Here is a 15259-nt window from a genome sequence, read left to right as displayed (position 1 = left end):
AGAGTCGAGAACGCAAAATGGACATTCACAGTGACTTTTATCTCCACGACAATACATCGGCGTAGCTCTTTAGCTACTGAGCTAATGTGATAGCATTGAGCTCAAATGCAGATAGAAACAAAATAAATAAATCCCTGACTGGAAGGATAGACAAAAGATCAACAATACTATTAAACCATGGACATGTAACCACACGGTTAATAATTCCCAGCTTGGCGGAGCTTAAAAATGCTGTTGCTAACGACGCCATTGAAGCTAACTTAGCAGCGGGACCTCACAGAGCTATGCTAAAAACATTAGCTATCCACCTACGCCAGCCAGCCCTCATCTGCTCATAAACACCCGTGCTCACCTGCGTTCCAGCGATCGACGGAGCGACGAAGGACTTCACCCGATAATCGATGCGGTCGGCGGCTAGCGTCGGCTAGCACGTCTGCTATCCAAGTCAAAGTCCTCCTGGTTGTGTTGCTGCAGCCAGCCGCTAATACACCGATCCCACCTACAGCTTTCTTCTTTGCAGTCTCCATTGTTCATTAAACAAATTGCAAAAGATTCACCAACACAGATGTCCAGAATACTGTGGAATTTTGCGATGAAAACCGAGCTTTTTGTATTGGATACAACGGCGTACCAATACTTCCGTTTCAACGATGGACGTCACGTGCATACGTCATCATACATTGACGTTTTCAACCGGAAGTTTAGAAGTTAACCCGACCGTATTGGCATGTGTTGTAATGTTAAGATTTCATCATTGATATATAAACTATCAGACTGCGTGGTCGGTAGTAGTGGCTTTCAGTAGGCCTTTAAGTGCGCCTTATAGTCCAGAAAATACGGTATCCAAACACATTCTTACCTGCAAGGCCCTGCCAGCGAACTGGAAGAGCTCAAACTGCCTGACGAGTGTGAAAGTGTGCTGGAAAATGTTGGCGTTCTTGGAGAAACCGGTTGCAGATGAAGTGGGAAAAAGCCTAGAAGGGAGAGAGAAAAAAACCCATAAAGAGATGCAAGGCGACGTGCTTGGTTGAAGTAGGAACATTTATTTACCTTGCTTGAGGCCCTCCAGCAGTTTTCGACACTGAGTCGGTTGCAGATATTTGAGCAGATCTTTCTCCTCCACCAAGCGGAGATCCTCCATGCACTTCACGCCGGCCTCGTGGAGTATAATAGTCAGCAGGTCGTCAGGCAGGCCCGGTAAATAGGACCAGACCGCTTCCTTTACGGCTTCCGTTATGGAAAAAACTGGTGCCATTAAAAAAAGGGGGGGGGGGATTGTCAAATGTAATTCTGATTACACGGAAGTAGCTAAATCTGACTGAACAGCTTGCACTCTATGTCTTTAAAATATGCTCACATGTGCGCTGCTAAAAGGTAAACAAACGGTCGCCATATTGAATGGTTGCTTTCTACAACCCAGCATTTTAAGTTTGAGATGCGTTCTTTTGGAATTTGTTGACGATGGTCCGATTTTTTGACGTGAACTAACACAAACAACGACCGTTACGTTGCCTTGTGTTTGTTCAATGTATTGTTATTTCATACAGAGACACGTGTCAGTGGCAGGCAGAAACAGGAGGAAGGAAAGGAGTGAGCCAAGTAGCCTGATAAATGTTCCCCAGTAAATATTTAATTAATGATGTCATGGCAAAGACAATCTACAAAACACTTTATCACGGAAGGTACACTTCTGTAGTCCAAAAGAAGGAAAGGGGGAAAAAAAAAAATCCATGTTGTCCTCAACCAAATCGGCCTCTCTGAGGTTGTAAGACGTCAAAGCTGCTCTTCTTAGCGGCACGCTAACTTGGAGAACATGACTCGGGTCTCTCCCACACAGCAAATCCTCACTTCCTAGGTGACTTCCCACGTGTGACATTAATATTTCATATTTTACAGCAGAAACTGTACAGGAATACATTTAAGGTCTTAAGTGTGTTGTAAAACTTCAACCATGACCTGAGCGACTAAAAGGTTTTACCTTTATGTGTAACATACCAGAAATTCTACACTAAAAAGCAACTACTTTTTTCCCTACACTTTGAACCCTCCGGTTAGAAAACAGTGCGGCTAATTTATGGATTTATTTTTTGCAAGGGGCCATAATGTTTAGTGTTCAATTGTTTTCATTAAAGGCCTACTGAAAGCCACTACTACCGACCACGCAGTCTGGTAGTTTATATATCAATGATGAAATCTTAACATTGCAACACATGCCAATACGGCCGGGTTAACTTATAAAGTGCAATTTTAAATTTCCCGGGAAACTTCCGGTTGAAAACGTCTATGTATGATGACCATACTTGCCAACCCTCCCGTTTTTAGCGGGAGAATCCCGTTATTCAGCGCCTCTCCCGACAACCTCCCTTCTCCCGACAAACTCCCGGTATTCAGCCGGAGCTGGAGGCCACGCCCCCTCCAGCTCAATGCGGACCTGAGACTGAGTGGGGACAGCCTATTCTCACGTCCACTTTCCCACAATATAAATACGCTTGCAAGTTCCAAAACGAATGGAAACAAGAATTTCAGTTCATCCAGGACAGTTCGAAGGGGAAGGGGTATGTTGCCTGTAAATATGTAGAACAGACTTCTCCATTGAACACAGTGGCCGAAATGATTTCTCAGTCATGAACAGAGAAGTTAAACAGGACAATACTGCCATCTAATGGATAGATAATTCAAGTATTTATTTTATGTAAATAAAATAAATATATATAAACATAGCTAGAATTCACTGAAAGTCAAGTATTTCATACATGTATATATATACATATACATATATATATATATATATATATATATACATATATATATATGTATATATATATATATATGTATATACATATATATATATATATATATATATATATATATATATATATATATATACGTATATGTATATATATGTATATATATGTATATATACATATATGTATATACATATATATATATATATATACATATATATATATATATATATACATATATGTATATACATATATATATATATATATATATATATATATACATATATATGTATATACATATATGTATATATACATATATGTATATACATATATGTATATATATATACATATATATATATACATATATGTATATACATATATGTATATATACATATATGTATATACATATATATATATATATATATATATATATATATATATATATATATATATGTATATACATATATGTATATATACATATATGTATATACATATATATATATATATATATATATATATATATATATATATATATATATATATATATATATATATATATATATACATATATGTATACACACATATATATATATATATATATATATATATATATATATATATATATATATATATATATATATATATATATATATACATATATGTATACATATATATATATATATATATATATATATATATATATATATATATATATATATATATATATATATATATATATATATATATATATATATATATATATACATATATATATATGAAATATATATGAAATACTCGAGTTGGTGAATTCTTGCGGTAAATAACCACGCCCCCAACCAACCCCCCACCTCCCGATATTGGAGGTCTCAAGGTTGGCAAGTATGATGATGACGTATGCGCGTGACGTCAATGGTTGAAGCGGAAGTATTGGGACACATTGTATCCAATACAAAAAGCTCTGGTTTCATCGCAAAATTCCACAGTATTCTGGACATCTGTGTTGGTGAATCTTTTGCAATTTGTTTAATGAACAATGGAGACTGCAAAGAAGAAAGCTGTAGGTGGGATCGGTGTATTAGCGGCTGGCTGCAGCAACACAACCAGGAGGATTTTGACTTGGATAGCAGACGCGCTAGCCGACGCTAGCCGCCGACCGCGTCGATGATCAGGTGAAGTCCTTCGTCGCGCCGTTGATCGCTGGAACGCAGGTGAGCACGGGTGTTGATGAGCAGATGAGGGCTGGCGTAGGTGGAGCGCTAATGTTTTTAGCATAGCTCTAACGAGGTCCCATAGGTAAGTTAGCTTCAATGGCGTCGTTAGCAACAGCATTGCTAGGCTTCGACAGGTGGCACAGCATTAACCGTGTGGTTACATGTCCTGAGTTTGGTAGTATTGTTGATCTTCTGTCCATCCTTCCAGTCAGGGGCTTATTTCTTTTGTTTGTATCTGCATTTAAGCCCGATGCTATCACGTTAGCTCCGTAGCTAAAGTGCTTCGCCGATGTAATGTCGTGGAGATAAAAGTCACTGTGAATGTTCATTTCGCGTTCTCGACTCTCATTTTCAAGAGGATATAGTATCCGAGGTGGTTTGAAATACAAATCCGTGATCCACAATAGAAAAAGGAGAGAGTGTGGAATCCAATGAGCCAGCTTGTACCTAAGTTACGGTCAGAGCGAAAAAAGATACGTCCTGCACTGCACTCTAGTCCTTCACTCTCACGTTCCTCATTCACAAATCTTTCATCCTCGCTCAAATTAAAGGGGTAATCGTCGCTTTCTCGGTCCGAATCGCTCTCGCTGCTGGTGTAAACAATGGGGAAATGTGAGGAGTCCTTCCTCCTGTGACGTCACGCTACTTCCGGTACAGGCAAGGCTTTTTTTTTTTTATCAGCGACCAAAAGTTGCGAACTTTATCGTCGATGTTCTCTACTAAATCCTTTCAGCAAAAATATGGCAATATCGCGAAATGATCAAGTATGACACATAGAATGGATCTGCTATCCCCGTTTAAATAAAAACATTTCATTTCAGTAGGCCTTTAAAACCAAGCAGAGGACTGAAACGGTGTGTTGTTGTTTGTGCTATGGCGCCATCTTTTGGATGAGTTAGCTCATTGCAGGTATCGCGGGTTGAAAAGCTACTTTCTGTTTTAATGCCTTAAACCGGAAGTAAAACCGTCAACGGCATTCCCGCTCAAGAAGATTCTTCATTCATCACTCCAAGCAACATTTTCTAGGTTTTACAATATAATATATATTTATATATATACCGTATTTTTCAGACTATAAGTCGCAGTTTTTTTCATAGTTTGGCCGGGGGTGCGACTTATACTCGGGAGCGACTTATGAGTGAAATGATAAACACATTAGCGTAAAATATCAAATAATATTATTTAGCTCATTCACGTAAGAGACTAGACGTATAAGATTTCATGGGATTTAGCGATTAGGAGTGACAGATTGTTTGGTAAACGTATAGCATGTTCTATATGTTATAGTTATTTGAATGACTCTTACCATAATATGTTACGTTAACATACCAGTTGGTTATTTATGCCTCATATAACGTACACTTATACAGCCTGTTGTTCACTATTCTTTATTTATTTTAAAATGCCTTTCAAATGTCTATTCTTGGTGTTGGCTTTTATCAAATAAACTTCCCCAAAAAATGAGACTTATACTCCAGTGCGACTTATATATGTTTTTTCCTTCTTTATTATGCATTTTCGGCCGGTGCGACTTATACTCCGAAAAATACGGTATATACATTTGTACGCGTTATCGTATTGTAATGAAACAGGCGCCGTTAGCATTAGCCAATATGCTAGCATGTCTACAGCTACAATGGCACTGTTTTTGTATATTTTCAGTTTCATAAATTCACCACGACGTCATCGTGGAATTATTGAGTCTGTTTAGCTGATTGGAGAGCTAGCTTACGCAGCTAGTGGGTCCATGACGACGACTTCTGTTTTGTTTGATCAGACATTTTACTGCCGTGTTACAGACAGAATTTGGAAACAATTAAGGTATGTATAATAACTCATTTTACAACGTATATATCTGCGGCTATTAGATGGAAAAACGTTATTTTCTTCTAAAATTTAGTGGGAGCGGCCAAAATACCGGTGCGCTCCATAGTCTCGAAAATACGGTAATTGCTACCTCGTCAGAGAACCTTTACCTCAAACTAAGCCACTTAACAGTTCTCTCCTGCATGTGTTCTCATGTGCGACAGCATGTTGGACCTTTGAGCAAATCCTTTACCGCAAAATGAGCAACTGAACGGGTTTTCGCCCGTGTGCGTTTTCATGTGTTTCACCAAATTCGTTTTGTCCGACAATCCCTTACCGCAAACCGAGCAACAGAAGGGTTTTTCTCCCGTGTGCGTCCTCATGTGCGACGCCATATTGGACTTACGGGAAAATCCTTTACCGCAATCTAAACAACTAAAAGGTTTTTCTCCTGTGTGCGTTCTCATGTGTAAAATAACCGACGCCTTTTGAGAGAACGTTTGGCCGCAAACCGAACAACAAACGGACTTTTCGCCGGTGTGCGTCCACATGTGTCGAGTCAAATGGCTCTTTTGACTAAATCTTTTCGCGCAAATGGAGCAACTAAAAGGTTTTTCTCCCGTGTGCGTTCTCTTGTGTGCGGTCAACGTGCTACTTTTAGGATAACTTTTAGCACAAACCGAGCAGGTATAACTTCTTTTACCGGTCTTCTTTTCAGAGGGTTCAGAGTGTTTGTTGTCAGAATAAGTCCACATATCACCTTCAGAGTCTGTATCGCTGCTCAAAATCTCTTGGGCGTCGTCCCGGTCTTCATCTTCAGGACAGTGTGACCTTGTGTCGTCAATATCTGACAGTGGAGCTAAAAGGTTGTCTGCTTGTGATCCTCCACAGTGGTCGACAGAGTGTTGTGTCGAGCTGCTACTTGAAGGCTCCACCTCTATCTTCTCCTCACCTGGACTGTGATGAAGCTGTGCGGACTCAGGTGGTTTGTCTTCGTGGTCTTCAGTCTTCACAGAGACAACAGTCAGTGGAAACTTGGTGAGATCAGCCTCCTCCTGCCCTAGAAGACACTCTTCCTCCTGAGTGGTCCAGAGTTCCTCCCCCTCCTCTTTAACGTGAGAGGACTGTGAGGCTTCCTGCTCCAGCGTGGAGCTCCCTCGCTGTAGCAGAAGGGGACGTCCTTCTTGGCGACCAATCAGCTGCTGGACGTCTGCAGGATAAAAAAACAAAACAAACACACTTAGCCCAAAAAATGTCTGTATGGACTTCAAATAAACAGTAAAAGTCTGTTTTAAAAGTCACTTTTCGGTCCTTAACATTGTTTGACAATAACATTTTATGTTTTAATGTAACATTTAAAAATAAGCTAATAATGATGACTACAAACCCCGTTTCCGTATGAGTTGGGAAATTGTGTTAGATGTAAATATAAACGGAATACAATGATTTGCAAATCCTTTTCAACCCATATTCAGTTGAATATGCTACAAAGACAACATATTTGATGTTCAAACTGATACTTTTTTTTTTTTTTTTGCAAATAATCATTAACTTTAGAATTTGATGCCAGCTACATGTGACAAAGAAGTTGGGAAAGGTGGCAATAAATACTGATAAAGTTGAGGAATGCTCATCAAACACTTATTTGGAACATCCCACAGGTGAACAGGCAAATTGGGAACAGGTGGGTGCCATGATTGGGTATAAAAGTAGATTCCATGAAATGCTCAGTCATTCACAAACAAGGATGGGGCGAGGGTCACCACTTTGTCAACAAATGCGTGAGCAAATTGTTGAACAGTTTAAGAAAAACCTTTGTCAACCGGCTATTGCAGGGAATTTAGGGATTTCACCATCTGCGGTCTGTAATATCATCAAAGGGTTCAGAGAATCTGGAGAAATCACTGCACGTAAGCAGCTAAGCCCGTGACCTTCCATCCCTCAGGCTGTACTGCATCAACAAGCGACATCAGTGTGTAAAGGATATCACCACATGGGCTCAGGAACACTTCAGAAATCCACTGTCAGTAACTACAGTTGGTCGCTACGTCTGTAAGTGCAAGTTAAAACTCTCCTATGCAAGGCGAAAACCGTTTATCAACAACACCCAGAAACGCCGTCGGCTTCGCTGGGCCTGAGCTCATCTAAGATGGACTGACACAAAGTGGAAAAGTGTTCTGTGGTCTGACGAGTCCACATTTCAAATTGTTTTTGGAAACTGTGGACGTCGTGTCCTCCGGACTAAAGGGGAAAAGAACCATCCGGATTGTTCTATGCGCAAAGTTCAAAATCCGGCATCTGTGATGGTGTGGGGATGTATTAGTGCCCAAGACATGGGTAACTTACACATCTGTGAAGGCGCCATTAATGCTGAAAGGTACATACAGGTTTTGGAGCAACATATGTTGACATCCAAGCAACGTTACCATGGACGCCCCTGCTTATTTCAGCAAGACAATGCCAAGCCACGTGTTACATCAACGTGGCTTCATAGTAAAAGAGTGCGAGTACTAGACTGGCCTGCCTGTAGTCCAGACCTGTCCCCCATTGAAAATGTGTGGCGCATTACGAAGCCTAAAATACCACAACGGAGACCCCCGGACTGTTGAACAACTTAACCCTTGTGTGGTGTTCGGGTCTGTGGGACCCGTTTTCGATTTTTATTAAAAGAAAAATGATACAATTAACTAATTTTTCAAACTGAGACTCACTGGCTTTGGCTCATTTTCTGTGAAGAACATATAACAGAATACATATTTAATGACCACACACCATACACCCCCCCTACACACTTCTATTACATATAAGATGTTCGGGTCCACTGGACCAGGGGCTAATAGAAGTGTGGAAATTGATGTTCTGTGTACCACACACACACACACACACACACACACACACACACACACACACACACACACACACACACACACACACACACACACACACACACACACACACACACACACACACACACACACACACACACACACACACACACACACACACACACACACACACACACAGGACAGAGTGTAGGTACACAGAACATCAGAGGGTCAAATGTGCGAGAAAATGAGAGCAGACAATGTTGACAAACGATGTTGCAACCTTGTGTGGGAAGCGCAGGTGCAGAAAAACAAAAGAAGAATCCCTGTGGGATGCAGAAACTGGCAGAGAAATGTCCATGCAACATTCATATTGTTGTTACTCAGCCAGTGTTTGTCTTAGACTTAGACTTACTTTTTATTGTCATTCAAATTTGAACTTTACAGTACAGATAAGAACGAAATTGTGTTGCATTATCTTGTGGTAGTGCAGGATAAAAAAAGCAATAGGGTGCAGATATAAATAAATAGATTACTGTACAGATAAATATATTGCACTTTTGCATATGCATCCACATTTATGGATGTATGTTATATTGTCTTTATATTCCAGCGAGTTAATCCATTTATGGGGGGAATTGAGGGGATTATTATGATGCGTTCAAGAGTCTTACGGCCTGAGGGAAGAAGCTGTTACAGAACCTGGAGGTTCTGCTACGGAGGCTGCGGAACATCTTTCTAGAGTCCAGCAGTGAAAACAGTCCTTGGTGGGGGTGGGAGGAGTCACTGCAGATTTTCTGAGCCCTGGTCAGGCAGCGGCTTTTTGCGATCCCCTGGATAGGAGGAAGAGGAGTCCTGATGATCTTTTCCACCGTCCTCACCACTCTCTGGAGAGACTTCCAGTCTGAGGCACTGCAGGCTCCAGTCCAGACAGAGATGCTGTTGGTCAGCAGGCTCTCTATAGTGCCGCTGTAGAATGTGCTGAGAATGGGGGAAGTGCATGCGCTGCTGAGCTCTTTTTACAAGAGCTCCGGTGTGTAGGGACCAGGTTATATTGTCAGTTTATCTGCACCCCCAGGAACTTGGTGCTGCTTACCATCTCCACCACTGTGCCGTTGATGTAGAGTGGAGCGTGGCTGGACTGGTGCTTCCTGAAGTCAACTATGATGTCTTTGGTCTTGTTGACATTCAGGACCAGGTTGTTGGTTCTGCACCAGTCAACCAGATGTTTCACCTCCTCCCTGTAGTCCATGTCGTTGTTGTCACGGATGAGGCCCACTACTGTCGTGTCGTCCGCATACTTCACAATGTGGTTAGTAGTCGACCTGGCGCCGCAGTCATGGGTCATCAACGTGAACAGCAGCGGACTCAGGACGCAGCCCTGGGAGTCGCCGGTGCTCAGGGAGATGGCACTGGAGGTGTTGTCGCCCACTCTCACAGACTAGGGTCTGTCTGTGAGGAAGTCAAGCAGCCATTTGCATAGGGGGGTACTGAATCCAAGGGGGGCCAGTTTGCTCACCAAATGCTGCGGGATGATGGTGTTGAATGCCGAGTTGAAGTCCAGGAACAACATCCGCACGTGTGTGTCCTTTCCTTCCAGATGTTCTAAGCTCAGGTGGAGTGCAGAGGAGATGACGTCCTCTGTGGAGCGGTTAGGGCGATAAGCAAACTGGTATGGTTTGAATGTGGGGGTAAGTCTGGAGACAATATATTCCTTTACCAGCCTCTCAAAGCATTTCATTACAGATGTTTTTTGGGATAAGTCAGTATTTTAACATAAAAGTTTTTGATTGTGAGGCATTAAAAGCTACAAAATGCAACGGGTCCATCAGACCCACAAACACTGGCTGAGTAACAACAATATGAACACCACACAAGGGTTAAGCCAGGGGTCTCAAACATGCGGCCCGCGGGCCAATTGCGGTCCGCAAGACGTTATTGTGCGGCCCCCACCTTAGTATGACAGTTTAATGTTAGTGCGGCCCGCAAGTTTTAAATGAATGGCGCTTAACAGCGCTGTGTGCGGAGCTGATGGAATCTACCAATCATGGTGTGATATGAGGCTCTCGACAATATCGAGGGCGTGCCATGATGGCACTGCCTTTAGAGTCCTCTAGAAACTGTCACCGCATCATCTTTTTCTCCATACTAACAGCGTTATGGCCCAGACACATGTTGTATGAGGCTTCTGCAGACACATGCAAGTTATTGCAAGACATACTTGAGGAACAGCCACACATGTCACACTGAGGGTGGTCATATTTTATTTTATTTATTTTTTAACACTGTGAACCCACACCAAACAAGAATGACAAACACATTTCGGGAGAACATCCGCACCTAAACACAACATAAACACAACAGAACAAATACCCAGAACCCTTTGCAGCCCTAACTTTTCCGGGCTACAAAAACACACACCTCAAACCCCCCCCCCCCCCCCCATCTCCCGAATTCGGAGGTCTCAAGGTTGGCAAGTAGGCATTGACGTCACTTGCGTGATGCAAGCAGAGAAACATTTTGCCACTTTTCCACGACACCCGCACACGCTCTTCTTCCCTCCCTCCCTGCCTCCCTCGCTCTCCCGCCCCCGCTATAAACGGGCCAACATTTATTTTTTCATCTTCATTTTGAATAAAAAAATAATCGGTAAAAGGAAAAATCATCTATAGATTAATCGAAAAAAATAATATATAGATTAACCGATTAATCGAAAAAATAATCTATAGATTAATCGATAGAAAAATAATCGTTAGCTGCAGCCTTAGAAATGACCTTTTCTTCTATGTTCTGTATTCTCACAAGTGATGACAAACATTTTTTGTAAACTTGCTGGTAATGTTTTACTTTTATCCTTAAACATGACACAAAATGTCTGTAACTTTACTAGCTCCTGTAATTTCAATAAACCCGAATTAATAAATAATATGTTAGTGTGTTCTAAGTAGTCTACTTTATGAATAATCCTTATAGCTCTTTTCTGTAGTTGATACAGAGAAAGTTGCGGTGCACAAGGAATACAATTTGAAACGTCATTATACAACTAGACATGCTGAGGAGTATGCAAAATACCAGGGAGATGAGAGACTGAACCGGGTTGCAAATTTTAAAAGCGGTCCACTGAGGCAACAAGATTTCGTCAAGAAAGCAAGCGAAAAGAGCGATGCAGCAGTCAAAGCTAGCTACATGGTGAGTGAGATGGTTGCTAGGGCGGGAAAGCCATTCAAAGAAGGTGAATTCATTAAAAAGTGCATGTTAGATTTTTTTTTTAAGAAATATTTTCTTGCGGCCCAGCCTCACCCAGTTTCTGCATTTACTGGCCCCCAGGTAAATTGAGTTTGAGACCCCTGGGTTAAGCTGTACATCAAGCAAGAATGGGAAATAATTCCACCTGAGAAGCTTCAAAAATGTGTCTCCTCAGTTCCCAAACGTTTACTGAGTGTTGTTAAAAGGAAAGGCCATGTAACACAGTGGTGAACATGTCCTTTCCCAACTACTTTGGCACGTGTTGCAGCCATGAAATTCTAAGTTAATTATTATTTGCCAAAAAAAAAAAAAAAGTTTATGAGTTTAAACATCAAATATGTTGTCTTTGTAGTGCATTCAATTGAATATGGGTTGAAAAGGATTTGCAAATCATTGTATTCCGTTTATATTTACATCCAACACAATTTCCCAACTCATATGGAAACGGGGTTTGTATAAATAATTGTACGGCAACACGGTCCATGTGCTGGATAAATGATCCTTATTTTCGAACCTTATTGTTGACATGTATGACACAATCGTGCATTATAATGTTAAATGTTGAACACTTTGGCCGCCATCTTAGATTGTACCCTTCCGTTACCCCACTGCGATGACACAAATAAAAGGTATTTCATGTTGTATCCCCAACTCAGTATATTAACGACATAAACTATTGTAAATAATGAGCTAGAATGAAGATTTAAACATACCCTCAACGCGTAACATGATGTGGGTTTTGCCCACAGCTTCCATTTGTTGTCGATGTCGCTCCTTCTCCTCTCTCGTTCGAGAAAGTTCCTCCTCGTACGACGTTATCGTTCTTTCGAACAGCGCGAATATTTCGTCGGCGGCCGCCAACAGCCGCTCCTTCACCAACACTTTCAACATTCTGAAGGTTTTAACGCGGATAAACTCCGTCGAGCGGGGCGCTTTGTCTCGGCTCGTCTCGCTAACTTTCGCCTTGCTTTTCTATTGAGGTTTTACGGCAGTCAAGACCGCTTGACGTTAAAACTGCTGCCATCTGGCGGCGGTTTTGAAGACTGCTCAAGTTTAAGCTGTGTTGATGTATTATTGCAATGTAGGCCGACTGATCATTTCAAAGGAAATAACTATGTTTTCCAACGGCATACAATTTATTGACAATAATTACTGTTATCAAAACATAATTTCCACACAGTTGTTTTTGTATATCATCAAAAGATTATTTTTATTTCATCAGTGTTCCCTTAAAGGCCTACTGAAATGAAAATTTCTTATTTAAACGGGGATAGCAGGTCCATTCTATGTGTCATACTTGATCATTTCGCGATATTGCCATATTTTTGCTGAAAGGATTTAGTAGAGAACATCGACGATAAAGTTCGCAACTTTTGGTCGCTGATAAAAAAGCCTTGCCTGTACCGGAAGTAGCGTGACGTCACAGGTTGTGGAGCGCCTCACATCTGCACATTGTTTACAATCATGGCCGCCAGCAGTGAGAGCGATTCGGACCGAGAAAGCGACAATTTCCCCATTAATTTGAGCGAGGATGAAAGATTTGTGGATGAGGAAAGTGAGAGTGAAGGATTAGAGTGCAGTGCAGGACACCAGGATGTATCTTTTTTCGCTCTGACCGTAACTTAGGTACAAGGGCTCATTGGATTCCACACTCTCTCCTTTTTCTATTGTGGATCACGGATTTGTATTTTAAACCACCTCGAATACTATATCCTCTTGAAAATGAGAGTCGAGAACGCAAAATGGACATTCACAGTGACTTTTATCTCCACGACAATACATCGATGAAGCACTTTAGCTTCGGAGCTAACGTGATAGCATCGTGCTTGACTGTGGATAGAAACAGAAGAAACATAACCCTGACTGGAAGGATAGACCGAAGATCAACAATACTACTATTACTTCTACTATCAGGAGACACCGAACCAAACCCTGGACCTGTAACCACACGGTTAATGCTGTCCCGCCTGGCGAAGCCTAGCAATGCTGTTGCTAACGACGCCATTGAAGCTAACTTAGCTACGGGACCTCGACAGAGCTATGCTAAAAACATTAGCTCTCCACCTATGCCAGCCCTCATCTGCTCATCAACACTCGTGCTCACCTGCGTTCCAGTGATCGACGGCGTGACGGAGAACTTCACCACGATCATCGGTGCGGTCGGCGGCCCGGAGACGGAGGAAGTCAACCCAGACACCGGTGAGGACAGCGGCGCGGCGGCGGACGGCGTTGTGTTGCTGTAGCCAGCCGCTAATACACCGGTCCCACCTACAGCTTTCTTCTTTGCTGTCTTCATTGTTCATTAAACAAATTGCAAAAGATTCACCAACACAGATGTCCAGAATACTGTGGAATTTTGCGATGAAAACAGACGACTTAAGCTGGCCACCGTGCTGTTCCAAAATGTCCGCTACAATCCGTGACGTCACGCGCAAACGTCATCATACCGAGACGTTTTCAGACGGATATTTCCCAGGAAATTTAAAATTGCACTTTATAAGTTAACCCGGCCGTATTGGCATGTGTTGCAATGTTAAGATTTCATCATTGATATATAAACTATCAGACTGCGTGGTCGGTAGTAGTGGCTTTCAGTAGGCCTTTAATCTGGCGTCAGATCCTCATACATGGTTTTGAGTGGTTTTGAAGTGTTAGCTGACAATTCGCACCATTTAGAACAGCGCCGTCCAAAGTGCAGCCCAGGTGCCATTTGCGGTGTGCACCTCGTTTTTTTTGATTGATTAGGTTTGGTTGATAGCAACACTTCAGTCATCAACAATTGCATCATCAGAGAAATGGACATTGGAACAGTGTAGGTCTGACTCGGTAGGATATGTACAGCAAGTAGTGGACATAGAGAGAGAGATCAGAAAGCATGAGTAAAAGTATCTACATTTGATTATTTACATTTGATTATTTACAATCCGGGGAGGGTGTTAGTTTAGGGTTGAAGTTGCCTGGAGGTGTACTTTTATTGCGGTTTTAAAGGAGGATATAGATGCACTTTCTTTTACACCTGTTGGGAGTGCATTCCACATTGATGTGGCATAGAAAGGGAATGAGTTAAGACCTTTGTTAGATCGGAATCTGGGTTTAATGTGGTTAGTGGAGCTCCCCCTGGTGTTGTGGTTATGGCGGTCAATTACGTTAAGGAAGTAGTTTGACATGTACTTCGGTATCAGGGAGGTGTAGCGGATTTTATAGACTAGGCTCAGTGCAAGTTGTTTTACTCTGTCCTCCACCCTGAGCCAGCCCACTTTGGAGAAGTAGGTAGGAGTGAGGTGTGATCTGGGGTGGAGGTCTATAACATTGGCGTTGTTAGGCCTATTTTAGGGGGGCTCAAGCCCCCCTAAAATATTCTTAAGCCCCCCTAAATAATTTGGTGTTAAAAAATAAAAAAATGTTTTATTTTTACAAATACATGCCG

At 41.6% G+C, this 15259-nt stretch overlaps 1 protein-coding gene across 4 annotated transcripts in view; it reads right to left on the bottom strand.

Moving 5' to 3' along the window:
* The window catches only part of si:dkey-15h8.17 (uncharacterized protein LOC100034454 homolog), a 103924-nt gene that overhangs the window by 32713 nt on the left and 55952 nt on the right, over positions 1-15259 (bottom strand). For 2 of the 4 annotated variants that reach the window (XM_062069548.1, XM_062069550.1), the window contains exons 4-6: positions 6522-6971; positions 1051-1245; positions 860-974 (exon numbers count right to left, since the gene is read on the bottom strand). In XM_062069548.1, the coding sequence (XP_061925532.1) occupies positions 860-974; positions 1051-1245; positions 6522-6971 (760 nt within the window). Of the gene's footprint in view, positions 1-859; positions 975-1050; positions 1246-6521; positions 6972-12545; positions 12842-15259 lie in introns of those variants that run through there. The other 2 variants (XM_062069552.1, XM_062069549.1) reach the window with 2 other exon arrangements.

Source organism: Entelurus aequoreus, linkage group LG14, assembly GCF_033978785.1.
Source record: "Entelurus aequoreus isolate RoL-2023_Sb linkage group LG14, RoL_Eaeq_v1.1, whole genome shotgun sequence".
Classification (NCBI taxonomy): domain Eukaryota; kingdom Metazoa; phylum Chordata; class Actinopteri; order Syngnathiformes; family Syngnathidae; genus Entelurus; species Entelurus aequoreus.
Note: the sequence above shows the minus strand (reverse complement) of the source record. Positions and strands in the feature narration are given on the sequence as shown.